Source organism: Lepidochelys kempii, chromosome 1 (genome assembly GCF_965140285.1).
Source record: "Lepidochelys kempii isolate rLepKem1 chromosome 1, rLepKem1.hap1, whole genome shotgun sequence".
In the NCBI taxonomy this organism is placed as follows: domain Eukaryota; kingdom Metazoa; phylum Chordata; order Testudines; family Cheloniidae; genus Lepidochelys; species Lepidochelys kempii.
In genome coordinates, this window is record NC_136380.1 from 77,979,804 (window position 1) to 78,007,409 (window position 27,606).

General features: G+C 41.2%; 1 protein-coding gene across 13 annotated transcripts in view; it reads right to left on the reverse strand.

The window, feature by feature from the left end:
• The window catches only part of DACH1 (dachshund family transcription factor 1), a 462,083-nt gene that overhangs the window by 266,804 nt on the left and 167,673 nt on the right, over window positions 1-27,606 (reverse strand). For all 13 annotated transcript variants that reach the window (XM_073346413.2, XM_073346448.2, XM_073346406.2 and 10 more), the window contains one exon: window positions 16,961-17,076. In XM_073346413.2, the coding sequence (XP_073202514.2) occupies window positions 16,961-17,076 (116 nt within the window). The remainder of the gene's footprint in view (window positions 1-16,960; window positions 17,077-27,606) is intronic.

Here is a 27,606-nt window from a genome sequence, read left to right on the forward strand (position 1 = left end):
GTTCCACATGATGGAATTTGTCTTTTTATTTTACTGAGAGCTTAGGAAATTACATACAAAAAATAAATAATTTAAAAGAACATATAGGGCTTGTCTACACCAGCAGTTCTTGAACTATGGGATGGGCCTCCCAAGAGAGGCAAGAACTATGTGCTTTTTTGCTGGTATTTTTTTTTTAAGAGTTCCAGCTGTCAGCCGCAGAGGGCTGAGACTAGTACAGAAGGGCTGTGCATACCTGGGAGGTGGGGGGATGGGATAAAGAGGACAGTCGGAGCTCTGCCACCCCAGGGTTGACAGTTGGAGCCCCGCTGCCCCAGACTCTGGCTCTTCTTCCCTCTCCCCACCAGTTTGGGCCCTCCTTTCTCCCCCAAATCGCTCACCGGGAGAGGGCAGTGGGACTCCAGCTGTCAGACCCGGAGTGGAAGCAGCAGTGCACAAGTAAGGGTGTCAATGGGGCACTATATCTGCTGTGAAAAGTCATATTGACAAATACCATTTTTCACATTGCCATCTGTACTTCTGAAGTACGCTTCAGAGATGGGTATATGTACTTGGGGGATAGGGGAAACACGGGGGAAGGGGAGGCATGATCAAATAAGTTTGAGAACCACGGGTCTACATGAACAATTACTTTGCAGCAAGATGGAGTGTGAATCTACCCTGCGCTAACCTTCTGCAAACTAACTGTCCATGTGGACCCTGCTGATGCACATTAGCGGTTTATCAGTGTGCTTTGATCTAGTCCTTATTGAAACAGGACTAGATCAAAGTGCATTAACAAACTATTAATGCAGGTCAGCAGAGACCATGTGGATAGTTAGTTGGTGGCAGGCTAGTGCAGGGTAGATTCATATGCCTGCTTGCTGCAAATTAACTGTTCAAATACAAAAGCTATAAGGTTCCAAGATAAAGCTCTCAGAAGTTAGGAATTGCCAGAATTAAGGTTGCCCTTGCAATCTTACTTCAGTTCCCAATCCCTTGTGCATTATGATACCGTCTTTAATTATATGGTCACATGCTATTTGTTTTAAGGGAAACCAACCTCTTTCAGTACACAAAATGAACAGTGAATGAGGCAGTGTTGCAAGAAGAGAAAGAATGTTCTCTTGTGTTTATAGCCGTGGACTGGGACCCTGAAGAGAAAGGGGGATGAATCAGAATTCCCCAGGCAACCCTAACTGTGGCATTGCCTAACTTTCGTGTCTTTGACTTTGCAAGCTTAATGTTCTTTTAACTGAGTCTTTCATAGGCAATATAGTATGGTATATTTTGTAAAAACTATGTTGTACTAAGATAAGAACTTCATACATGACTACCTGTAATTAAGGGTCAGATTGTAGACCCCTTACTCACACTGCTAAGCATTGACTTCTTTGAGTAATCCCTTTGACTTCAATGGGACTATATGCATGAATAAGTGATCAGTAGGAGGAGTACAGGCCTCAGAATCTGGCCCTTAAATCTCTACTGAGAACTGGGACAGGACCAATTTTCATTTAAATTTTAATGGGTATTTATGATATGTGCGGATTAGCAAAATTTTACTGTATCCACATCTAGTCTGACAAAATTATGGCCTCAGTGAGACTTACAAACTGATGAACAGTGAAAGGATTGTTTTTCAACTAATTGTCAAAATTCCTCATTGTGATAAAGTAGTACAAGATAGCCATTCAACAGGACAACAAGATGACAAAAAGAATGACAATTTTTTCAGAACAGGACAGGTGGCCCTGAATTAAAACTATAATTAAAATGTAAAAAGCTATGAAATAATATCTTTACAGAGTTTAGTCTACTGTATCTTCCTAGCCATATGTCAACAAGTGAACGTGATAAAAGCTCTCACAATTAATTATAGTGACTATTTCCTTAATGAAGTGCAAAAATGTTTGCATAATCTGATTCAGTTTGTTGAATTAGTTTACAGTTTATCACTCTAAAAATACACTTTGTTGCTTAAGTTTACAATATATTACCTTATTTCCAACAGGTAAACAGCTCAATATAGAGTAGTAATCAACTGAAAGCACTTTTCAGATTAAGAATCATGAAATTACCAATAGCCTAATACTGTGTTAATAAGTACCTATTTTAGAAAGAAATATGTCAATGTTACTTACTGTCTACCATTAGTCTCTTCTTTATTTCTGAAAGCTGTACATGCCTAATCTGAGAAACTGGCAAATCAGATTACAGTAACCTTCATCCTTCCTTACTCCATTCCCATACTGGCAATTCTCATACTCACACATTGTATTAGATGGAAATTCTAGGTCCTGGTCCTGCACAAATTTACTCTCAAGTTTACCTTTTTGCACACAGTACTCCAGTTCAACTCAGCTGTTCACTTGCATAAAGGTAAACACTTTAATAAGCATTTACAAGATCCGGTCTTTACATTGTAAGAGACTATGTCTTTTTATGTCCTCTATAACATGACTAGTATGCTTTGGGTGGGATAATAATAAATAATAAATAATAATAATAACACTTTATTAGGTAGAACTGATAAAGTGTGGTTAGATGCCAAGAAAATATAATTTAAACGTGAAGATATTAACATGAAATTATTCCACGATTGGTTTACCTGGCTTTGAACACCAAGTTGCTACTTTAGAAAGAACACTGCCATACCTTACCAACAGCTATACTCTGTTTACTCCATATTTGGCCTCCATAGTCAGGAAACCCATGTAAACACTTCCAACCCTAGGGAAGAGGGGTGGAAATGATGTCACAGCGTTCATCAGGCTTTGTAAAGAGAGTGGAAGTTGGAACACATTTTTACTGACTCAGGCCCAAAGTAAGAAGTAGTAATGAGAGAGATCACTCTTATAGTGCCAGGTTATCATCCAAAGATGAGTAAAAGAGAAAAAAGGAAAATAACAAAGTAAGACAGGAAGCAACCTAAATCGCAGAGTGTATTGCAAGCCCATTATAATGTCTTTACACTGGAAATGAAGGATTTTGGCATCAGATGGGGTATAAGTAATAACCAGAGGAAAAACCCTCATAAAACAAATTTGCTGAAGAAATAAGATAAAAACTGTGATTAAGTTAATGTAATAAAATTAAGTGTGTAAAGTGCTTTGAAATTATGGGATGAAAGAAGCCGTGTAACTGAAAAGTAGTATTTTTCTCTCTCCATAAATATGCCATATATTTCTGATTTCTGAAAGCACTTTACATCTGCATTTTATCTCTATAAACAGGAGAAAAGTGCAGTCTCTGAGGGTATGTCTACACTTCGAAATTAGGTCGAATTTATAGAAGTCGATTTTTTAGAAATCGGTTTTATGTATTTGAGTGTGTGTGTCCCCACAGAAAATGCTCTAAGTGCATTATGTGAATTAACTCGGCGGAGTGCTTCCACAGTACCGAGGCTAGAGTCGACTTCCAGAGTGTTGCACTGTGGGTAGCTATCCCACAGTTCCCGCAGTCTCCGCTGCCCATTGGAATTCTGGGTTGAGATCCCAATGCCTGATGGGGCTAAAACATTGTCACGGGTGGTTCTGGGTACATATTGTCAGGCCCCCATTCCCTCCCTCCCTCCACGAAAGCAAAGGCAGACAATCGTTTCATGCCATTTTTCCTGAGTTACCTGTGCAGACGCCATACCATGGCAAGCATGGAGCCCGCTGAGGTAACCGTCACCGTATGTCTCCTGGGTGCTGGCAGACGCGGTACTGCATTGCTACACAGTAGCAGCAACCCATTGCCTTGTGGCAGCAGACGGTGCAATAGGACTGGTAGCTGTCATCGTCATGTCCGAGGTGCTCCTGGCCACATCGGCCTGGAGCGCCTGGGCAGACATGGGCGCAGGGACTAAATTTGGAGTGACTTGATCAAGTCATTCCCTTTAGTCCTGCAGTCAGTCCTATTGAACTATCTTATGGTGAGCAGGCAGGCGATATGGATTGCTAGCAGTCGTATTGTACCATCTTCCGCCGAGCAGCCCTGAGATGTGGATGGCATGCAGTCCTTCTGCACCGTCTGCTGCCAGTCAAAGATGTAAAAGATAGATGGAGTGGATCAAAACAAGAAATAGACCAGATTTGTTTTGTACTCATTTGCTTCCCACCCTCCCCCATCTAGGGGACTCATTCCTCTAGGTCACACTGCAGTCACTCACAGGGAAGGTGCAGCGAGGTAAATCTAGCCATGTATCAATCAGCGGCCAGACTAACCTCCTTGTTCCAATAAGAACAATAACTTAGGTGCACCATTTCTTATTGGAACCCTCCGTGAAGTCCTGCCTGAAATACTCCTTGATGTAAAGACACCCCCTTTGTTGATTTTAGCTCCCTAAAGCCAACCCTATAAGCCGTGTCGTCAGTCGCCCCTCCCTCCGTCAGAGCAATGGCAGACAATCGTTCCGCGCCTTTTTTCTGAGCGGACACCATACCAAGGCAAGCATGGAAGCTGCTCAGCTCACTTTGGCAATTAGGAGCACATTAAACACCACACGCTTTATCCAGCAGAATATGCAGCACCAGAACCTGGCAGAGCGATACCGGGCGAGGAGGCGACATCAGCGCCATCGTGTGAGTGATCAGGACATGGACACAGATTTCTCTGAAAGCATGGGCCCTGCCAATGCATGCATCATGGTGCTAATGGGGCAGGTTCATTCCCGATTCTGGGCTCGGGAAACAAGCACAGACTGGTGGGACCGCATAGTGTTCCAGGTCTGGGACGATTCCCAGTGGCTGCGAAACTTTTGCATGCGTAAGGGCACTTTCATGGAACTTTGTGACGTGCTTTCCCCTGCCCTGAACCGCATGAATACCAAGATGAGAGCAGCCCTCACAGTTGCGAAGCGAGTGGTGATAGCCCTGTGGAAGCTTGCAACGCCAGACAGCTACCGGTCAGTTGGGAATCAATTTGGAGTGGGCAAATCTACTGTGGGGGCTGCTGTGATGCAAGTAGCCCACGCAATCAAAGATCTGCTGATATCAAGGGTAGTGACCCTGGGAAATGTGCAGGTCATAGTAGATGGCTTTGCTGCAATGGGATTCCCTAACTGTGGTGGGGCCATAGACGGAATCCATATCCCTATCTTGGCACCGGAGCACCAAGCCAGCAACTACATAAACTGCAAGGGGTACTTTTCAATAGTGCTGCAAGCTCTGGTGGATCACAAGGGACGTCTCACCAACATCAACGTGGGATGGCCGGGAAAGGTACATGAGGCTCGCATCTTCAGGAACTCTGGTCTGTTTCAAAAGCTGCAGGAAGGGACTTTATTCCCAGACCAGAAAATAACTGTTGGGGATGTTGAAATGCCTATAGTTATCCTTGGGGACCCAGCCTACCCCTTAATGCCATGGCTCATGAAGCCGTACACAGGCAGCCTGGACAGTAGTCAACTACAGGCTAAGCAAGTGCAGAACGGTGGTAGAATGTGCATTTGGATGTTTAAAGGCACGCTGGCGCAGTTTACTGACTCGCTTAGACCTCAGCGAAACCAATATTCCCACTGTTATTACTGCTTGCTGTATGCTCCACAATATCTGTGAGAGTAAGGGGGAGACGTTTATGGTGGGGTGGGAGGTTGAGGCAAATCACCTGGCTGATGGTTACGCGCAGCCAGACACCAGGGCGGTTAGAAGAGCACAGGAGGGTGCGGTACGCATCAGAGCAGCTTTGAAAACCAGTTTCACGACTGGCCAGGCTACAGTGTGAAAGTTCTCTTTGTTTCTCCTTGATGAAACCCCCCGCCCCTTGATTCACTCTACTTCCCTATAAGCTAACCACCCTCCCCTCCACCCTTCAATCACCGCTTGCAGAGGCAATAAAGTCATTGTTGCTTCACATTCATGCATTCTTTATTCATTCATCACACAAATAGGGGGATGACTACCAAGGTAGCCCAGGAGGGGTGGTGGAGGAGGGAAGAAAAATGCCACACAGCACTTTAAGCACAGCACTTTAATAGTTTACAACTTTAAAATTTATTGAATGCCAGCCTTCTTTTTTTGGGGCAATCCTCTGTGGTGGAGTGGCTGTTTGGCCGGTGGCCCCCCCACCGTGTTCTTGGGCGTCTGAGTGTGGAGGCTATGGAACTTGGGGAGGAGGTTACACAGGGGCTGTAGTGGCAGTCTGTGCTCGAGCTGCCTTTGCTGCAGCTCAGCCATACACTGGAGCATACTGGTTTGATCCTCCAGCAGCCTCAGCATTGAATCCTGCCTCCTCTCATCACGCTGCCACCACATTTGAGCTTCAGCCCTGTCTTCAGCCCGCCACTTACTCTCTTCAGCCCGCCACCTCTCCTCCCGGTCATGTTGTGCTTTCCTGCACTCTGACATTATTTGGCTCCACGCATTCATCTGTGCTCTGTCAGTGTGGGAGGACAGCATGAGCTCAAAGAACATTTCATCATGAGTGCTTTTTTTTTTCTTTCTAATCTTCACTAGCCTCTGGGAAGGAGAAGATCCTGTCATTATTGAAACACATACAGCTGGTGGAGAAAAAAAAGGGATAGCGGTATTTAAAAAGACACATTTTATAAAACAGTGGCTACAGTCTTTCAGGGTAAACCTTGCTGTTAACATTACATACATAGCACATGTGCTTTCGTTACAAGGTCGCATTTTGCCTCCCCCCACCGCTTGGCTACCACCTCAACCCTCCCCCTCCCCGTGGCTAACAGCGGGGAACATTTCTGTTCAGCCACAGGCAAACAGCCCAGCAGGAACAGGCTCCTCTGAGTGTCCCCTGAAGAAAAGCACCCTATTTCAACCAGGTGACCATGAATGATATGTCACTCTCCTGAGGATAACACAGAGAGATAAAGAACGGATGTTGTTTGAACGCCAGCAAACATACACTGCATTGCTTTGTTGTACAATAATTCCCGAGCACGTGTTACTGGCCTGGAGTGGTAAAGTGTCCTACCATGAAGGATGCAATAAGGCTGCCCTCCCCAGAAACCTTTTGCAAAGGCTTTGGGAGTACATCCAGGAGAGCCACGAATGCAAGGGCAAATTAATCCTTTCACATGCTTGCTTTTAAACCATGTATAGTATTTTAAAAGGTACACTCACCGGAGGTCCCTTCTCTGCCTGCCGGGTCCGGGAGGCAGCCTTGGGTGGGTTCGGGGGGTACTGGCTCCAGGTCCAGGGTGAGAAACAGTTCCTGGCTGTCGGGAAAACCGGTTTCTCCGCTTGCTTGCTGTGAGCTATCTACAACCTCCTCCTCATCATCATCATCTTCTTCATCCCCAAAACCTGCTTCCATGTTGCCTCCATCTCCATTGAAGGAGTCAAACAATACGGCTGGGGTAGTGGTGGCTGAATCCCCTAAAATGGCATGCAGCTCATCATAGAAGCGGCATGTTTGGGGCTCTGACCCGGAGCAGCCGTTCCCCTCTCTGGTTTTCTGGTAGGCTTGCCTCAGTTCCTTAAGTTTCACACGGCACTGCTTCGGGTCCCTGTTATGGCCTCTGTCCTTCATGCCCTGGGAGATTTTGACAAAGGTTTTGGCATTTCGAAAACTGGAATGGAGTTCTGATTCCTCCCCATACGGATTCCTCTCCCCATACAGCGATCAGATCCCGTACCTCCTGTTCAATCCATGCTGGAGCTCTTTTGCAATTCTGGGACTCCATCACGATCACCTCTGCTGATGAGCTCTGCATGGTCACCTGCAGCTTGCCACGCTGGCCAAACAGGAAATGAGATTCAAAAGTTCGCAGTTCTTTTCCTGTCTACCTGGCCAGTGCATCTGAGTTGAGAGTGCTGTCCAGAGCGGTCACAATGGAGCACTCTGGGATAGCTCCCGGAGGCCAATACTGTCGAATTGTGTCCACAGTACCCCAAATTCGACCCGGCAAGGCCGATTTAAGCGCTAATCCACTTGTCAGGTGTGGAGTACGGAAATCAATTTTAAGAGCCCTTTAAGTCAAAATAAAGGGCTTCATCGTGTGGACGGGTGCAGGTTTACATCGATTTAATGCTGCTAAATTCAACCTAAAGTCCTAGTGTAGACCAGGGCTAAGAGAGGTAAGAGGAGCACTTGAAGTATCACTGCTTCAGTACCACACATTTCAAATTAAAGACATTGCTCAGTGGGCCGAGTAGAAGACTCAATTAGTGCGCTTTACCTAATGCTGTCTGTGCCTGCAATACTCTGCTGTTTAAAAGTATTGATTAAAAAATACTTAATTGACAACATGAAAAGTGACAGCAATTGGTTTTCAAATTTCTGGGGAAATGGAATAATGGAGAGTTCATATTATGCAAGCTCCTATTACTCCCCACCTCCTGTCTCGACTTTTCACATTTGCTGTCTGGTCACCCTAGCGACTGGGGCAGACAGAAGTCAGAGAAATGTTGATCTTTTTCATTATTAAAAATTATGGCAGTTCATGAAGGTCACCTATTAAACAATTTGATCATTCCTGACCACTTCTCTCCTCTTGCATAGTAGCAAGAAATTTCTACTGCTCTTGTCTGATGAGCCAAATTGCAAGAGTTGTATGTTTCATCTACCTAGGTGCTTATCATTGACTTCAGTTGACATCCAACAGAAGTGAGGTGTCCAAAAGGACATCAAGCTTCAAAATTGAGCTAACAATTATAGAGTAGAGATGGGTGAGACAATATCTTTTAATAGACCACTGTCTCTCTCTCATATCCTGGGATCAACACAGCTACAACAACACTGCAAATAATTTGAGAGCAATCTGTTCTTGAGGAGGCATCTCTTAGAAGCCCTTTTCTCTTCCCACCTATATCACCACAGTCTGGCCTGGATTCAGCTTCAATAAGGTGTTTAGCCCAAGCACTGAAAAATGTGGAATACAGTGCTGTTTTCATTTGAGAGAATGAATATCTTGATCTAGGAATAGTCCATGAAATACTGCTAGCTTAAACCTGCCTCACCAGCTTCCCAGTCCCTCAGTTTTGCCTCACCAGTTCCTGCACTTCCTTGTCCTGCTCCTTTTCTTAATATTTATACTGATACCTTGTTTGCTGATGGTGCACACTGAGCACCATCAATGTGCTCAGCACTGTGTAAAAGCACACAACAAAACACAATCCCTCCATCAGGAAGGTTATTATCAGAAAAAAAGGAAATAAATGGCATTTAAACCCAAACATACCAGTCAACTATGGGCTAAAGACACTTTTCTTTGGTTTGTTTTACATACTGTGGTTAGTGTGTGGGGGGATGTCTCTTCTTTTTTCCCTCCTTTCTTCCACCAATTATGGGAACAAGAAACAGGTACATTGCCCACCTGCAAATGGTTTTAGGTATTTAATCCACTTCAGGGAATTTGGCATGGCTTTTTCTTTCCCCGCCAGAGAGACCTCAATGTTCACTATTCTGTGAGATTGAATAGTTTTAACCATCTGTTCTTGGGAAGTGTTTAAAGATAGTGGTGCACATCTTGCTCAGAAATACATGGCATCTAATAGTAAAGCCTATAGATTATGAAAATTACTATTGGTATAATTATTCATTAAAATGAGAGGACGATAGAACTACACAGCTTGATTGGATTAGTTTCAGAAAAGGTTCTTTTTATATGGTTTACTTTTGATGCATTTGTTGTGACTGGATTTGTTTTATTTGTCTGTGTATCTTCCTGGATGCTGTGATTAGTGAAACCTTTAAAATAAACAAATCAGTCTATTCACCCTCTCATAGTTCTGTAGGCCCACCCTCATTTCTGATCTGAAACACCCATACATTTGCAGCTGTTGTCCTTTCCTGATATGTTAATGTGAAAGTACAATCTATAAAGTAGTTTAACTTCAAAAAATGTCCTTGCATTCATGGTAGTGCCAACTCTTATTCTTCACAAGAGAGTAGCTGTCTATAATAATGAACTTTGCAATAGATTAGCAATGGTGAACTTTTTTGAATAGTTAATAGTACTTTTCTTCATTTCCTCTTTGTTTTCCACATTCTGTTTCCTCTTCATTACTATGACTCTCTCACTGGAAGCCAAACTTACTGCCCTACCAATGGCCTTGTTTCCCATGACACTGAATTATCTGTGGGAATGCATCATGTCACAGGTGTGTTGACTGGCTTTTCAATAGCCCCCTATACCTAAGAATAATAGGCGAGAGGGTGAAGTAAGGGTGGGTTCACAGTGAGAACAGAGTGAGAGAGAGTTTGGGTTCTAATAACAAGAAGAAAAGAGGAGGTGCCGGAACACTTTAGAAAAGGGAAATGATTTTGAGGAGGAGATGATCCGAAGGGGCAGCCACCTTCTGTCAAAAGTGGTCAAACATGTAATCCACTTCTACTTCCTAACCTTTCTTCTCCCCTGTGGTATGAGGCATGTTGTAGTGGAAATGATTGTGTGCCATTGTTCAACCATTTTATTGTCACACAGTATAATTAGAACTTCTGTTATTGATATAAAACTCTATAAATGTTACCATAAAACAAGCAAACAAACCTAAAGATAGTCAGTCTATTTTTACTTACAAAAAAATCGGAGGGACACCAGCAGGGTTAGCTCATATTAAATATACAGCTGTAAGTCCTCTCAATTGTATGTCAGTTTGTATTTAATACAATGCTGGTATCACAAGTACCCCATACGTTTTTTATTAAAAAAAAGTTGACCTTGGAACTTTCTCATCCAGTTTCCCTTTAGATAGTTTTTTTCCCATCTATGAATTAATGTGTTTGATACTGCCTGAACCTCCTTTATAATAGCCTAACCAGCCTCCTTCTACAGTCTTCCTCCCTTTGCACTTCCACTACTCCTGGAATGTGTCTCTGTGTGGTAAACCCTTATTGTCTTCTTACAATCTTCTATTGAAACTCACTGACTGGAGGGCTTATCAATGTTGACCCACCAAAGTTTTAACACTTGAGGTGTTAAAATTAATTAAACACTAACCACAGTATGTCACTGACTTAAAATAACAAGTTTTGGGGGGAAAATAATAATGGAAGTGGAGGGAGGAAATGGAGGGAGTTCTGAAAACTATATTTTAAAAAAAATCCTTAGCTAAGCATATCATTGGAATGAAGCCATAAGTCCAACAAAGTTGGCATTGCATCACACCATATAGTATAACGCAAGATGACAGAGGTAAACATCCATGATGCATCACAGCAACATACCCACTTATGAAATTTGAGGCAAAGCAAGTTCAGCGCACCATATCTCCCTGTGTGAAAGCTGTATCAGCCCATAGCTCTATTATAAGCCCCCAAGTGTTTTTTTCAACATAATACCCCTCAAAAGACTGGCATCTAATTACATTAAAATAACTATGCACTACCCTTAAACAGCCTGTTGCCTTGCGTAGATTTTTACTTACTCTCTACTTTTAAAATTTAATAAATATTTATTGTGTCCCTAACTTATTTCAAATCTCTCTTGGCATCACACAAGCAGCTGGCTCCAAAGCGGACATGATTTTTGTCAGTAGAACTTCTGTAAAAAGAGAGCAACCAACTTTCTCCTTAAGCAAGGGAGTATCAAACTGCTGGTCCTCAGGTAACGAAGTATTTTTTTCCCTAACAAGTTGCAAGGAATTGGGCCAGTAAAGGAAGAACAGGTCTCCAAACAATGGATACATGACTCCTAGTTCCAGCTCCCAACCTGAGATTTTGAATTGGATTGCAATGACAAAGTGGGAATTTTCTGTAATATTTTTATGAATCCAATGTGAGCCTCACTTTCCACTATATTTTGCATGGCTACCCAGTGAAGAAAAAGGACTAAGTTTGTGCTCAGGGCAGGCTAAGAAACCTAGGTGTGTGTGTATGGCCTAGTTATCTGAGCCTGAAGGGATTACTAAAAAGGACTGGCAGAGGCTGACCCCATATCAATGGAAAATCTGAGAAAACAATGAAACACCCAATCACCAAGACATTGACACCTAGCAACCAGAGGTGGATGAATTTCCCCAACTCTCAGCAGGGAGGTTGAGCAAAGACCCCAGCACAGGAACAAAGGACTGGAGAGGAGTGAGGTAGAGGATAAGCATTGGGTTCTAGAGGAAGCTGGGGGCTCTCTCACCTGGGAACTGACTAAGGAGGTGAGACTGGGAAAGACAGACAGAACCTGAAAATGGAGTTTTACTAAAGTTTGGCTGGGGCTCTGGGCTAACCAGAATGGCCTTTGAGTTAACCTTCATTTCTCTATGCTAGCCTAAGGATTTCCTATGCTGTGTTCCACTTGACTAATAGATCCTACTATTTTGAAAACTCTGCCTGAGTGTCACTTCAAATACTAGGTTAGGTCCACTAATTCTTGAAGAGTGTACAGGTCTCTACCAGGAGTCTGTCTCAGTTGGACTTGCCAAACAGAGCTCACGGTATGAGGCATGAGTGCTCAAGACCTATGTGTTCGGTCTCAGGAGGCAGTGAAGCCGAGTGGCCTTCCCTAAAGGAAGAGTGAGACGCCTTGGGGTTTGGTACATTGAAGAGGGTCCTCCAAGAGACTGTTCCAATGCTGGGGATGTAACACAAATCCTATTAATAAGTGACAACTGCCCATGACAACTCAATCTTTCAGATCAGAACAGTCACACCTGTTTCCCTTGCAGTAACCATCAAGCAAAACTGACATACCCAATAAGAAAAGGAGTACTTGTGGCACCTTAGAGACTAACCAATTTATTTGAGCATGAGCTTTCGTGAGCTACAGCTCACTTCATCGGATGCATACCGTGGAAACTGCAGAAGACATTATATACACAGAGACCATGAAACAATACCTCCTCCCACCCCACTCTCCTGCTGGTAATAGCTTATCTAAAGTGATCATCAAGTTGGGCCATTTCCACCACAAATCCAGGTTTTCTCACCCTCCACCCCCCCCCCCCAAACTCACTCTCCTGCTGGTAATAGCTTATCCAAAGTGACCACTCTCCCCACAATGTGATCACTTTAGATAAGCTATTACCAGCAGGAGAGTAGGGTGGGAGGAGGTATTGTTTCATGGTCTCTGTGTATATAATGTCTTCTGCAGTTTCCATGGTATGCATCCGATGAAGTGAGCTGTAGCTCACGAAAGCTCATGCTCAAATAAATTGGTTAGTCTCTAAGGTGCCACAAGTACTCCTTTTCTTTTTGCGAATACAGACTAACACGGCTGTTACTCTGATACCCAATAAGGTTTCCCATCCAAATATCAACATTCAAATATCTTATCAGTCAAGTAGAAGCCAAAAAGGCTGGGTTCTTAAACTTTTTTTTGTAATATGAACTACATCTTAATAGAAAGATTGTCTCATAATCCAACTCCCCTCCAAAATGAAATTGTGCAAAACCCCTCTCACTTCTATCCGGGACCGTCTTACATTCCTGTGGCAACTAAACCAATTGCTTACATGGATAAATAATTTTAGCTAAAACTGCATTACCTTTTCTTCCTATAATGTGACTGTGATTTGCTAAGTGGAAACAAGGGGAATTACCATCAGTGGGCCATAGACCACAGTTTGAGAACTGCAGCAATAGAGAAGGCAGCGAAAGATAAGGAAGCACTGTCCACCCATACATGCAAAATAAAGTTACATGTAGAGAATTTCAGTACAGACAGCAGCAAATGGATAGATACAAGGCCTATCGCTGGCTATATATTATGGGAAGGGAACTTAAGGAAGGTGGAAAATCAGCTAAAGGAAGAGACCCTAGCTACTCTGCACTCCAGGAGTGGCTTGATTATGTTTTGTTTTGTTTATTTTTAGAAAAATGTTTAATCTTCTTACATATTCTTATGAAAACTCCAAACCTTTAAACATCCTAACCAAGAAATGTGTGAGAAAACATTCATAATATGAGTTTTCAGTGCATGTAAAATGGAGCATTTTCATTATCAGCACTAACAACTTTAATTACAATTACTGTAATTCCCTCTTGGCAGACCTCTCCCTGGGGCTGCTCTGTCACTTGCAGCTGATTCAGAATATAGCAGTGCAACTGCTCACTCATTTGAGCTATTGTGATCATATTTTATGCCCGCCCTATGTTAGCTGTCTTTAAAATGGTGGATTGACTTTCACTTGGTAGTGCTGGCTCTTAAAGTTCTTAGCTTGGCTGCCTCAGTCTATATGCAAGACCTGCCCCTTGAGCATGCTACTGACAGTATTTGTGCTCATATTCCACCTGCTGTTTAAGGATCTCACCATCTTACTCCACATTTATGAAGCAACCTAAACTGTTCCCATATTCTAAAGATGTCCTATGAATCACCACTGTTCTCCCTATACTTATTGCCTTACCTTCCAAACTATTTCCCTTTTTTTTTTATTATTTATCTGGACCCCTTATTTGATTTATGTGTTGGTATTTTAAGAAGCTGGTATTCTATATTATATTATATTATATTATATTTATATTTATGATTAAATTGTTTTCCTGCATACTTTTGGGAGGGTGTGTGATAAATATAAAGGGAAGGGTAACCACCTTTCTGTATACAGAACTATAAAATCCCTCCTGGCCAGAGGAAAAACCCTTTTACCTGTAAAGAGTTAAGAAGCTAAGATAACCTCCCTGGCACCTGACCAAAATGACCAATGAGGAGACAAGTTACTTTGAAAGCTGGAGAGGGGGGGAATGGGGGACAAAGGGTCTGTCTGTCTGTGTGATGCTTTTGCCCGGAACAGAAAAGGAATGGAGTCTTAGAACTTAGTAAGTAATCTAGCTAGATATGTGTTAGATTTCTGTTTTGTTTAAAGGGCTGGTAAATAAGTTGTGCTGAATGGGATGTATATTCCTGTTTTTGTGTCTTTTTGTAACTTAAGGTTTTGCCTAGAGGGAATCTCTATGTTTTGAATCTAATTACCCTGTAAGGTATTTACCATCCTGATTTTACAGAGGTGATTCTTTTACTTTTTCTTCAATTAAAATTCTTCTTTTAAGAACCTGATTGCTTTTTCATTGTTCTTAAGATCCAAAGGTTTGGGTCTGTGTTCACCTAATCAAATTGGTGAAGATTTTTATCAAGCCTTCTCCAGGAAAGGGAGTGTAGGGCTTGGGGCGATATTTTGGTGGGGGAGACGTCTCTAAGTGGTCTCTTTCCCTGTTCTTTGTTTAACATGTTTGGTGGTGGCAGCATAAGGTCCAAGGACAAAAGGTAAAAGTTTGTACCTTGGGGAAGTTTTAATCTAAGCTGGTAAGAACAAGCTTAGGGGGTCTTTCATGCAGGTCCCCACATCTGTACCCTAGAGTTCAGAGTGGGGAAGGAACCTTGACAGGCGACAAGAGAGGAACTGGGAACTATATAAATAATTCTTATTATTATAGTTAATTCATAAATTATTGCTTGAAAGAATGAAGCCACAAAGACCAAAAACTGTGACACCAACAACTGGGATTTTCTCTTATCTATCACCCAGAATATCTTCAATAAAAGAAAATAAAAAATGATCATGTTGCCTTATTTCTTATTATTATCTTATTATTATTATCATTATTTCTCTTATCACCCTCTTCTCCACTTTTCCTTCTGTGTATTTTTCTCCAACTTCTTTCACATCACCTACTTTGAACAAGGCTTTCTCCTCTGATTGCTTTTCCTTCATGTTCTTCTTTCTCTCTCACTCCATCCCTGACAAATTTCTTTTTCCCTCTCCCCTTTCTGATCATTCCCTCTCCAAAATCATTTCCTTTTCCTGAAGGGTACCATGGCCTTCTCTTTTTTTCTTCATGCTCGAATTCCCTCCCACTCTGTTCTCTCTGTGAATCCACCATACTTCCTCTTCACTAGTTTTCCTCTCTCCTACTAAGCCTTCCGCTTCTCTAAATCTGATTCTCCATTTCTCCCTAGCCCTGCCCCGCAAGAGTACTTTCCTTTATCCCACAAGATGTTGTCAGGCCTGCCTACCCAACATACTCCTGCCTCACCCATTACATCCTTGCTACCAATGGCATCTTGCCCTCACCCTTTCTTGTCTTCTCCCCAAATGTCCTCCTACCATCTGTCCCCCTTCTCTCTCTCCCTCCCTCCCAGTTATTATCCCTTATTCTCCTCAAGGCTGCTTTGTGATCCCACTGCCTTCTCCTCTTAGATCTGTCTATAGCAATGTGTCTCTTGCTGAAGAGAAAGTCAGTGCTAAAGATGAAGATGAGGAAGTAAGTGGGTACCTGGGGAAGGAGTGGGGGGATTCAGATCAGCCTTGCAGAGGATAAAGGGGCTCCTGCCAGCCTGAAAAGTAAGGAGATGGCATGAGGGTGAGGGCCGAGGTTCCATAGCAACTCTTCCACTAGGATCTTCCATCTACATGGATTAGGTCTTCTATGTACAGTAGTAGGCCCCTCCTATTGATTTCAATGGGACTATCCTAGGAACATCCTATCTCCATAAGGAAGCAGAATCTGACCGACAGTGTTTATCTTTTCACCTTAAAAAAGATGATGGCAGTTTAATTAAGTGACAAAATGTTGCCTAAGTGGACATTAATATAATCACAAGGAAGGCAGACATTCTTCCCATTGAAATATACCATGGGCATGATTTGAGTGTGAGAAATCATAAGGAATGTTTGTGCAACAAGTAGTTACTCCAACTAATAAACTCAATTCTCTGGGGCAGGCACATTACTGATGATACCAACTATTGTACAAGTGGTCAGATAAAGAGGCAAAAAAGAGCAGTGACAAGGATCACTGATCTATTCAAAATACAAGGACTGAGGGAATTATTGTTTGCCAGGAGGATGAAAACAATAAGGTAAGAAATGCTATGCTTCAAAGGACTATTTTTTTAAATTAAAAAAAGAGAAAAAACACTATAACGGGTCACTGTCTACTCAAGTGTTTGTATTGTAAAATGTTGTGCTGCTACCTTTCTAGTAGACAATACATTAACATGACAATAAGATATTCCATGTTGCAGCATAAGTTATGTGATATTACGGTGTTGATTTTGTATTTTTTTCCTTTGTTATTGTTTGTGATTATTAAACAAATGAATGTAAATCAACTAGCCATAACATTTCAAGTGTTAATGCATTATTAACAGTCCTACCTGTTGGCGGGATGATTCCAGGAGACATTAGACCTGGGACAGAGTGTGGCATGATATGAGAATTCTCTGGGGAGGTGACACTTTGAGTCCTCTTAGGAGGCCTTCCAGGTCTAGAACTGAAACAAACAAACAATTTTTTTTTTACAATTAAGCTGTTGTCTTACACATCATTTCAAAGTTGTTTCAAGTGGTAACATGGACTGTAAATAAATTTGTTTCAAGGACGGTTGCTTTTGCAGTTAGATGTAATAGACTTCCATCACTAATTAGATTACATGCTGAATTCATTTTCCTCATTGAAGATCAGCCGCTCTTGATGCATAATTCATAGCCTGCACCTCGTTACCTGCTTCTTCATATTAATATCTATACACAGTTTGAATTGCCTCGTTTGCATATGCTAAAGTTCTGCATGCAGCCTTCAGCACGAAAATTATGCACTAACTTGTAATAATTATTACAGTCAGCTTGCTATTGATTTATGAGACTTTTAAAAACCAAATATGTGTAGTACTTGTAATGAATGATATTTTAAGGTTCTTCAGGAAATTAAAAGGCAATGGCTGCCTAAGGAAATGTTCTGCTTGTTTGATTTAATACTACAGTTAGCTGGGAGGTGGAATGAAAGAGTGATTCAGACCTATAGCACATTTTTCGATGATATGTTTTATTACTTCGCACTGCTAGCCTGATATCTAGATGATAAATGACAATACATATCTAATGTGTGAAAAGGTCTTGCAATTTCTTTATTTTTTGTCATTTAAAAGATAAGTCAAGTTATCATTTAACCCTTATTCTATTTAAAGTGAAAATCACACTAAGTCACCTTACTTTAAATGTACTACAACAGAAAGGGCTCAGAATTATTTGTAGGACACTGTTGAGCAACTGTCATCATAGCAGCATACATATGCCCAGTGTGAATAAATAAAAGTTTAAATAAATAAATAAAAGGCTTCAAGTTTAAGCATTCCTTGTCCTTTGCTCATATAACTTTCCACCTCCAGTAACCTACAAATTAAACATGGACTACAATGAAAATATTTACTACCTACCCACATATGAATAGAATCATAGAATCATAGAATATCAGTGTTCGAAGGGACCTCAGGAAGTCATCTAGTCCAACCCCCTGCTCAAAAGCAGGACCCATCCCCAATTAAATCATCCCAGCCAGGGCTTTATATCTGCAACACGTGTCAACAAAGTGTGCATATGCCCATGTATAGACCAAACCATTATGCTCTTGTATATTCCTAGAGCTACCTACTTGGGGGTTATTTAGGGATGACTTCACAGAGCCAGGCAATCTATTTTTTTTTTACATTGAAGTCTTATTCTTGGCTATGCCCAACATAAGGGTGTCTCGTTTATTTCTGAAGGGGGGGAAGATGGTGACAATCAGCTGCTCAGCCCCGGCGGTCCTCGCATAGGCCAAAATACCATTGACTGTATTGGGATTGTTATCTATGCTGGGACTGCAGCAGGAAGCAGATAATAAAACATCTACTTTTCCTGTGACCATCAGATCATCCCTGGGTTTAGAAACATCCAATTTTTTTTTAACTTCTACAATCCATTTCTAATAAACTAATGACAATCAAAGTGCAGGACATTTCCTTGGAGTTTAATGACTCAGGGCCTTGGGCCATTAACCTTAACTGGTCATTAGTTCCTAAGTTACTGTCCTGAATTGAGGTCATTATTAATATTATAAACCAGGGAATTTTTTCTTTTTTTAAAGATAAACAAAAATTCTTATTTCCTCCTCTAATTGAAAAAGATCTACATGAGAACCAGATTGTTTTACAGTGATATCACAAAGAGGCATCACATCAGAAAATCAAAAATCCTCACTTTCTTTGGAATGTTCTATATGAGTGATAATAAAATAAACATGCCATGAAAACACCTGAAACTGATAAAAATCACACACAAAAACCATCTGACTTCAATGGAGTGTTTCTAAAATATTCCCCACAAAAAAAGCCCACTCTGTTAGCAAACTTTAATGGCTCAATTTAAATACCAGTGGCGACCCTCTCTTCTCAACTCACAGTGGTGAGCCTGGGTATTGCAGGAATCTGACATCAACATACAAGACATAGCCTATGTGTTGCTTTACCAGACCATAATAGAACACATTATGTATGGAGTGTTAGCAGAGGTCTTCAGGCTCATTAAAATGTAAGAGATCACACCTGCAAAGACTCATTTTTTGGAGGTAGTGCTTACTCACAAAAGTAGCCTCAGCGAAGTCAGCAGGCTTGATTGTGCCACAGGCTGCAAGGCCTATGCAAGTGAATCAGGGGAAGTAAGAGCCTTATAACCCCATGTAAGCTACCCAGACCTTGGGGCTGGGCACACAGGGGAAACAGTGCTCTGCCCTTATGATTCCTTCCATATGCTGCTCCTGGAGCAGCACTTGAACATGCTGCACCATACAGAGGGGGTTGCCACAAAGTCATACACTAGCCCAACAGGGTAACTTTCTGGAGTAAGTGTTTGCTGGGTGAAGACCTATGTTTCCAATTCAAAACCCAAAGGGTGATGTTATTTAAATGCCAGTTCGGTGGGCTAGTTCTCTTTTTTTTCTGATAACATTTTTTTCCATGTAGAAACAACCATCTTGCACTTTTTTATCTATTTAAGAAATAGTTGCTAATTATGAAAATTCAGGTAAATAAATTTCAGACTCCTAAAATAATAAGTCTGGAAGACCTAATTTAGAGTCACTGCAGACTGTCTAGTACCCAATTAAAATGAGTACACCACTGATTGGATAAAGGAAGCATACACTGATTTCCCCAAATGACTGATTATGTAATAACAATTGTTTTAAGTTATTATTTATATTACACACTTGTTTCACTAACAAATTTCTAAACTACAATAATCCTGTTTTATATTTGCCACCAAGGTAGTTAATCCTTTATATTATGCGTATATATAATATGCACATAATGCCAAAATCTTGACTGTCTCTGTTTTTAAAGGGGCATAGGAATGCTTTTTGAGCTAAGATGGAGAAAAAGTACATATTCTTGTATCTTTCATTCCTACAGTTCAGCAAAAGTAAAAAAAAAACCTTATTTTGACATTTTAAAGTTTTTGTACCTCGCCAGAAACCTTGCATACTACTTTGTCGTTTATGATGAAATTTTTCTAGTTCTATTATAAAATCTTAAAAATAACTATGGCCTGACTCAAGAATGTACGCTGCTCTCTCCTGCAGAGCTAACCAAAATTAACTGCTCTCAGGGCCAGATGTCTGTATACAGGGTCATAGTTCCACTTCCTAATTAGTATAGCCATCCCTGGCAGAGGGGCTTGGTCCACAAATAGATTGTCCTTCTTTAATCCATTCTTTCCCCCAAACTAAGCATAGCTCATGTTGCAATGAAGCAGCCATGAAGCAGGTAGTTTTCAATTATGAAAAGGAGAAAAAATACAGGGGAAGAAATCATACTTGGGAGGTGACAAATGACAAATGCTTGAGGAGAGTATGCACCCACGGCTCAGTCTGCCTCCTCTCAAACTGGAAAAGTAACAAGGTAAAAATAGAGAATAATATTTTTTTTATTATTATTCTTTAAAACTTTCACAAAGAACATGTCAGAATGTCCTGTTACACCCTTAGCTGGTTTATATCATTGTAGCACCATCAATTTCAAAGCAGCTTGGCTAGTCTTGGCCTATGCAGCTTGGCCAATTCAGCTGAAAATCTTGCCCTATGGGCAAAGAGCAGGTATATAATTTAAATGAACCATGTTTGGCAGAAGTGCATCTCCAGACACTCCTTGTTCAGCCAGACCTTCATGTATAGGTGCACTACAATCAAAGGAAAGAATCTGGTCCAAACTCAGGTCCCTTTGCAAGGGGACACCAGAAGAAATTATCTCCTTAAATACATTTTGCATTCAATAAGCCCTTTCCTGCCACATTTAGAATACGTCTTTCAAGACTTTAGAGCTCAATTGCTCCTTCTTTCTCCTCTAGCTTCACAGTATACCAGTGTCACTTATTAACAGCAGCAGTAATGGATTAACCAATTTTGCTCCTCTCATTCATGCTCTGGAATGCAGCAGTGTCATTTTAAGTGCTAACATTCTCAGTGAGGAGACACCAGGTATGCAAAACAGCAGGGGATCACAATCACACCCTAAGTGCTTGTTGTATTAGGCAGCACTGTAATGGTTAAAAATCTGGTGTGGTAGGAAGATATCTTGCTAGGGCGGTTAGGGGAGACTGGATAGGGCAAAGGAATGATACTGGCATATGGAGTCTTTTACCTCAAGGCAATTGGTTGAATCCAGTATAGGTGATCAGTTATCAAAAGTTATTACAGTCTATTGACTAGCTGGTGTGCTATGTGAAATGCGTCAGATGTCTCTGCCCAGCTCCCAAAGAATAAATACCTGCATTACGAAAAGCACTACCAACATTGGTACTAACAAAAAATCTTCCTGGTCTCAGCAGAGAGATCAATAACTGAATGGCACTGAGAATCTCCCACTATTAGAAGCGGTCCTTCCTTCCTGGGACACCTTGCACTGCTGCTGCCAGTGCTGTACCCGCACCTCTCATGAACACTATAATGATGCATCAGCTTGCAAATGAAAGGCTAAAACAAAGCAAAATGCCAAAGGATTGACCAAACCACCATGTAACTTCATTCCTCAGTTTTGAAAAAGCCTGATTTATAAGGTTACCATCCTTCAGAATATTTCAAATGTATTGCACTATAGTATTAAAGGGAAAAGACAAAATATTCTGATGTTCATTCACGCCAGTTCAAGTTTTCCACTTAGACACGTACCCTCAACTTTAGTTAACTGAAAGCATGTCCAAGAACAGAGAAGCAAGAATGTAATCCTGAGATTAGATAAATTTCTATTTTAGCAGTTAGTAAAACAAACATTACTTTGTGTTCTATTTACTTACAGCAGTAGTATAAAACAATAAAAGTCTCAGGGCAATTACTTTAAATTTATTTTTCTTCCCATAGTTATGCAGAAAACCTTCTCACGCATAATTACTGTTGAACTTCTCATGATGTATTAGAAAGATTTATCGAGACAGCAAACAATGCTGATAAAAAATAAAGTACAGAGGTGCATTTTAAAATCTTCACAAGGGAAAAAGAAACAAACCAATGATCTTTGAAAGGGAGAGACTGTGCCATAAAAGTGGTTCCAGAAAGTGAAAGGACAATAGTATTCTACAGACTTAAAATATATATTTCTTCTATTTTTAAAACTAAATTACTGAGAAATGAATCTTTGGCATAGTGGGCAGTACCAGTTTATTAATGCTACAAATAATTAGACAGAATGGAATAAGATACTCTGCATGCGATAGCCTATCCAAAGGACACTCATAGCACTAATAAATCAGCTGTTTGGTTCTAGGCACATTACATTTCTTTGGTGGTTATAGCAGACCACATTAGGCTGTTTCCCTTGCTGCAAACCCCTATGCAAATATCATGGTTTCCCCTAAACTTGCCACATATCGTACCAAACTTGTTCTTGGAAATATTTGGAAAACCCTAGGCAGAATATTATTATTTGTATTACTGTAACACCTAAAGGCCCCAGTTCAAGTCGGGCGCCCCACTACAAACACACAGTAAGAAGTAGCCTCTTCCCTGAAGACCTTGCTATCTAAATACACAAGTCAAAGGGTGAGAGAGGAAAGAGAATCACACTTGTGAAGTGTTTCAGAGTAACAGCCGTGTTAGTCTGTATTCGCAAAAAGAAAAGAAGTACTTGTGGCACCTTAGAGACTAACCAATTTATTTGAGCATGAGCTTTTGTGAGCTACAACTCACTTCATCGGATGCATACCGTGGAAACTGCAGAAGACATTATATACACAGAGACCATGAAACAATACCTCCAGTTCAGTGAGAGAGTTGGAACTAGAACTCATGTCTTATGACACCCAGCCCTATGCATTAGACCAGACTGCCCCTCAAACACAGTGGCCACCATTAAAAAGTCAACATTTTTCCAAACAGTTACCACAAAAATAGTACATTTTTGTCCAAAACATGACAGGAAATAATTGCAGTATCTCATAGACTGCAGTGTGTCACCATTAACAAATATTGTTTTCTTTATGGCAACCAGAGTGACTGGATGTCTACAGTAACAAATAGGGCTGCTATTTGGCTGAGACAATTAGGGTGGGATTGGTGGAAGCCATGATGTTTATAATTTTGCCTCTTGCATGTAGCTGTGATATTAAAGGTACAGGATTTGGGGGAGATTACTCAAACATTATGGTTCTCCTAATAGATAACAACTAACATGCAAGCCACCCCGTTTTTAATCTATATCATAAATGATAGTTACAAACAGTTAATTGTTTGGTCGTAAGATTGTGATGTCACAGCTGACTTGGCCAATAGCTCACTACTGCATCTTCATTCCATTGGTTGAAATGCTACAACAGTTGTGCTGGGCTGAGGGAAGTCCTGGCCTCTGCTTCCCGCAGCCCCCATTGGCCTGGAGCGACGAACCGCGGCCAGTGGGAGCTGCGATCGGCTGAACCTGTGGACGCGGCAGCTAAACAAACCGGCCCAGCCTGCCAGGGGGCTTACCCTGTCAGGGTGCTTGCCAAAGATTGTTGATCCCTGCTCTAGAGGGAGATGTAACAGATATTGCAACCCCATGCAGTATCTTGGGGGTTCATTGTTTTAAATGAATGGATGATGTATGTTTGTGTTCTATTCAGTGAGGAAGGGCTACCGCAGCTCCTCTAGGAACTTAGAACAGTGGGTGGAGATACCACCTGCTTGGGAGTTCAAACTGGATTCTCCAGAGGCCAACTAAACACAGAAAGGACTTTGGAATAAATAGCTTGACTTAAAACTGACTCAGGGCCTTCTTATTGGTCCAGCAAACAGACAGACTCTTCAGACCAGGGTCCCCAATCCTTGAGGAAGGATTGGACGGACTAACACCTACCAGGTTCTGAGGTTGGAGTTGGAGTGACCTCTGGTAAGCTTTTTAGCATGTGTGCAGGTTCTTTTCTCTGTAATGTTTTCACCTTAAGAATAAACGTGATTGCTTAGAATGAACTGTGTGGTAACTTGTAACTGTTGACAATTACTCTGTTCATGGCATCTGGAGAGCAAGCAGTGCTTAATTTGTGCCAGGGTTTACCAGGGCTGAACCCTAGCACCTCTAGACTTGGCAGTTCATAGCCTCTGCACCTCTGGGCTTGCTGTATCAGTTATGAATGGAAAAATATTGTGTGAGCACCAACACCTAATTGCTTGAGTCCCGGCACCTCTTTTATTATAGATAAAGCACTGAGAGCAAGCCAAGAACAGGTGATGATCCGTCTAGGCAATCTGGCTTGCTGGGAATATCACAGCGTAAATCTGGGAGCTGCACGGCTTAACGCTGTCAGGAGGCAGGGAGACATGGGTCTCTTCCCAAAAGAGGTGATTCCTGAGGAGTTTAGAGTGGTTGTCCTTGACAGATCACAAGCATGGCATATAGGTGCTGTGACAGAAGAGGGTGGCAGAAATGAAGCCATGCAAAAGTGGGAATTGGGTGCTTCTGCAATGAAGAACTGAGAAGGCATAAAATTAGGGAAAAGGAACACAAACAAAAGAGGATGGGAAAGGGAGATAAACAAAGGGTTAAAATAGTTGTGCTCCTAATGGTGAGCATATTTTCTCATTGAGCAATACTAAAATGTCCATAAGATATTCAAATAATAAATAATCAGATTAACTAAAAATTAAATTAGTACATAACGACCATATTCTACCCTTCATCTTTGTGCTTACCTCCCATTGACATCAGTGGAGGTTCCACAATAGATGAGGGCAATATGTAATCCGGCACAGAATGTGCGTGATACCTCAGTATAAGAGTTTCAGCATAAATCCAGATATTGACAATATCTGAACTTGAAAACTTCAGAACAGATAGTTAAATACTAATTATTAGTTTTCCCCTCATTACAACTTTCTTCAGTTTTATCGAAACAGAAGGAATCATTTCAGTTACATGATTTTACCAATAAAATTGGGTACAAAGATACTTAAACATGTTCTTATTTGTTGCTGATTAATTATTGAATATATTAATACACTTTTTACTCATTCACTTTACCAGTTACCATTACCATGAGTTACCATTTTGTTCTTGCCTTTTTTTATTATTTTTTTAAGTATCTTTGTACCCAATTTTATTGGTAAAATCATCATTGGTAAAATGGTAACTCATGGTAATGGTAACTGGTAAAGTGAATGAGTAAAAAGTGTATTAATATATTCAATAATTAATCAGCAACAAATAAGAACATGTTTATGTTCAATGTCTGTCACAAAATATTGCATTTTGCCAGTTGTGTCACCTGACAAGCAGTGACATGACATAAACCTCCAAGGACAGTGTTACAGTTCTTCACAATAGCATGACCGTATTATACAAATCTGAAAAATATATATTTGTTTTGTGAAGTATTGATTTCATTGATAGTCTCATATGAATCATTCTGCTTAAAGACTTGATTTCCATAATTTGCCCTTTAAAAAACTATGCTTAAAATAAAAGATTTTATTCTTGCTTCTGCCAGAGAATGTGGCTAATGTTCTTGGATTTTTGTTTGATTGTTTTTTGCCATCTGCATTGAACTGTTCATACATTTGCAAAAATTCACTAGTTTGTGAACACAAATCAGAAAATTGCATGTGTAAATAACCCATAAGATTCATAAAAGAGAACTAAGCCATTTCCCTGCACAATTATCCATTTTGTACAAGCACACACAATTAAAGTGCATATTTTATAGGGAATTTTTGTTTGGAAAGTTTAGAAAATCCATTTTTATCAGTGTATCTGAAAAAATTATCAGATCTCAGCACTCAGTTCTGAGACCCTCTTAAAACACACACACACACACACACACACACAGAAGAAGAATTTGTTGATAAACTCCACTGTGGATCTCAAACTCATTATTCATTATCTACTATATTCAAATAAAGTTACATAGCAAATACATTTCACTTCATATTTGCGTGGTAACCAAATTACTACCTGGGATAGGCAAATATTCCTATTATTCTCGGTAGGTGTTTTGTGAGGATATTCTGGCCTTGCTGCTGGTTTGCTAATAATATTCCACTCCTATTCACAACAGTTGATAATGAAGCTCCACCATGTATGTGTATCCACTGTAGTACTCTAATTAATTCATCATTTAATTGGCCACACTCTTCACATGAAAAGCTGAAACAAGTGAACTGTCACCTATTTAATGAAGCTGCCTATATCTTAAACCTTTATTCCTTAAAAAAAAAAAAATGTGTACTCAAAAGATTATATTTTGGCTTCTGCCAGAGATTGTGGTTAATGTTCACTGCCCTTTAGGTTTTTTTTAATATTATTATTATTAATCTGAAACCCTCACTCATTCACTATATACTGCAAAGAGTAGTCCGAGTCACCCAAATAGAAAATCAACTTTAATGCTATATTTTCTTAAAGTAATTCTATTTATTATAACTGTGAGATTCACAATGGTGACAGCCATAGTATCAGACTCTCCACTGCTCTGTGCAGATGCACGTAATTACTGGCACCCCCTGGTTGCAGATGTCCAGTGCAGGTACTTGTTCCATAGAGGTCCAGTACCATGAGAAACCAGAACTGTAAGAGGACTTAGGAGAAAGCATCCCTGAAGAAGCTGGGGAATGGGATTGGGGATTCTAATGCCTGGCATAGCACTCCCCTGCCCTTAGCCCTCAGATGGCGGGACTGTGGCATCCCAGAAATGGTGTGGAGGGGTGAGGGGCTTGAGAGCAGCCCTCAACCAGGTGATAATGATTCAGAAAGGAATTATGACTGGCACTGTACAAGTTATTGCTGGATAGTTCCTGGATGAGTTCATAAACCTGTGGCATAATTAACCTACATCCCTTGCATCTTGTCTTTCTTCCCGTGTGTCCAGGACAAAAACACCTATGAATCTCATTCAAGTCACTAGTAGTTTGGAGGTATGTCTACATTGCAATAAAACACCCACAACTGGCCTGTGTCAGCTGACTCAGGCTTGCAGGGCTGGGCTGCAGGACCACAAAATTACAGTGTAGACCAGGGATCAGCAACCTTTGGCATGCGGCCGGTCAGGGAAATCCGCTGGCGGTCCGGGACAGTTTGTTTACCTGCAGCGTCCGCAGGTTCAGCCGATCGCAGCTCCCACTGGCCGCAGTTCACTGTTCCAGGCCAATGGCGGCTTTGGGAAGCAGCGTGAGCGGAGGGATGTGCTGGCCTCCGCTTCCCACAGCCCCCATTGGCCTGGAACAGTGAACCGTGGCCAGTGGGAGCTGCGATCAGCCGAACCTGTGGACGCTGCAGGTAAACAAACCATCCCAGCCCACCAGTAGATTTCCCTGACAGGCCATGTGCCAAGGTTACCGATCCCTGGTGTAGACATTCAGGCTCAAGCTGGAGCCAGGGCTCTGGGACCCACAAGATGATAGACCTTGCCTCAAACAGCTTACCTGCTAAAACCATCATTTAGAGTCACATTGTAATATTCACATTAGGTACTAGCTTAATCCACAAATAATTGCACTGAAGTCAATGGGTTCATTAATGGAATATGGTTCTATT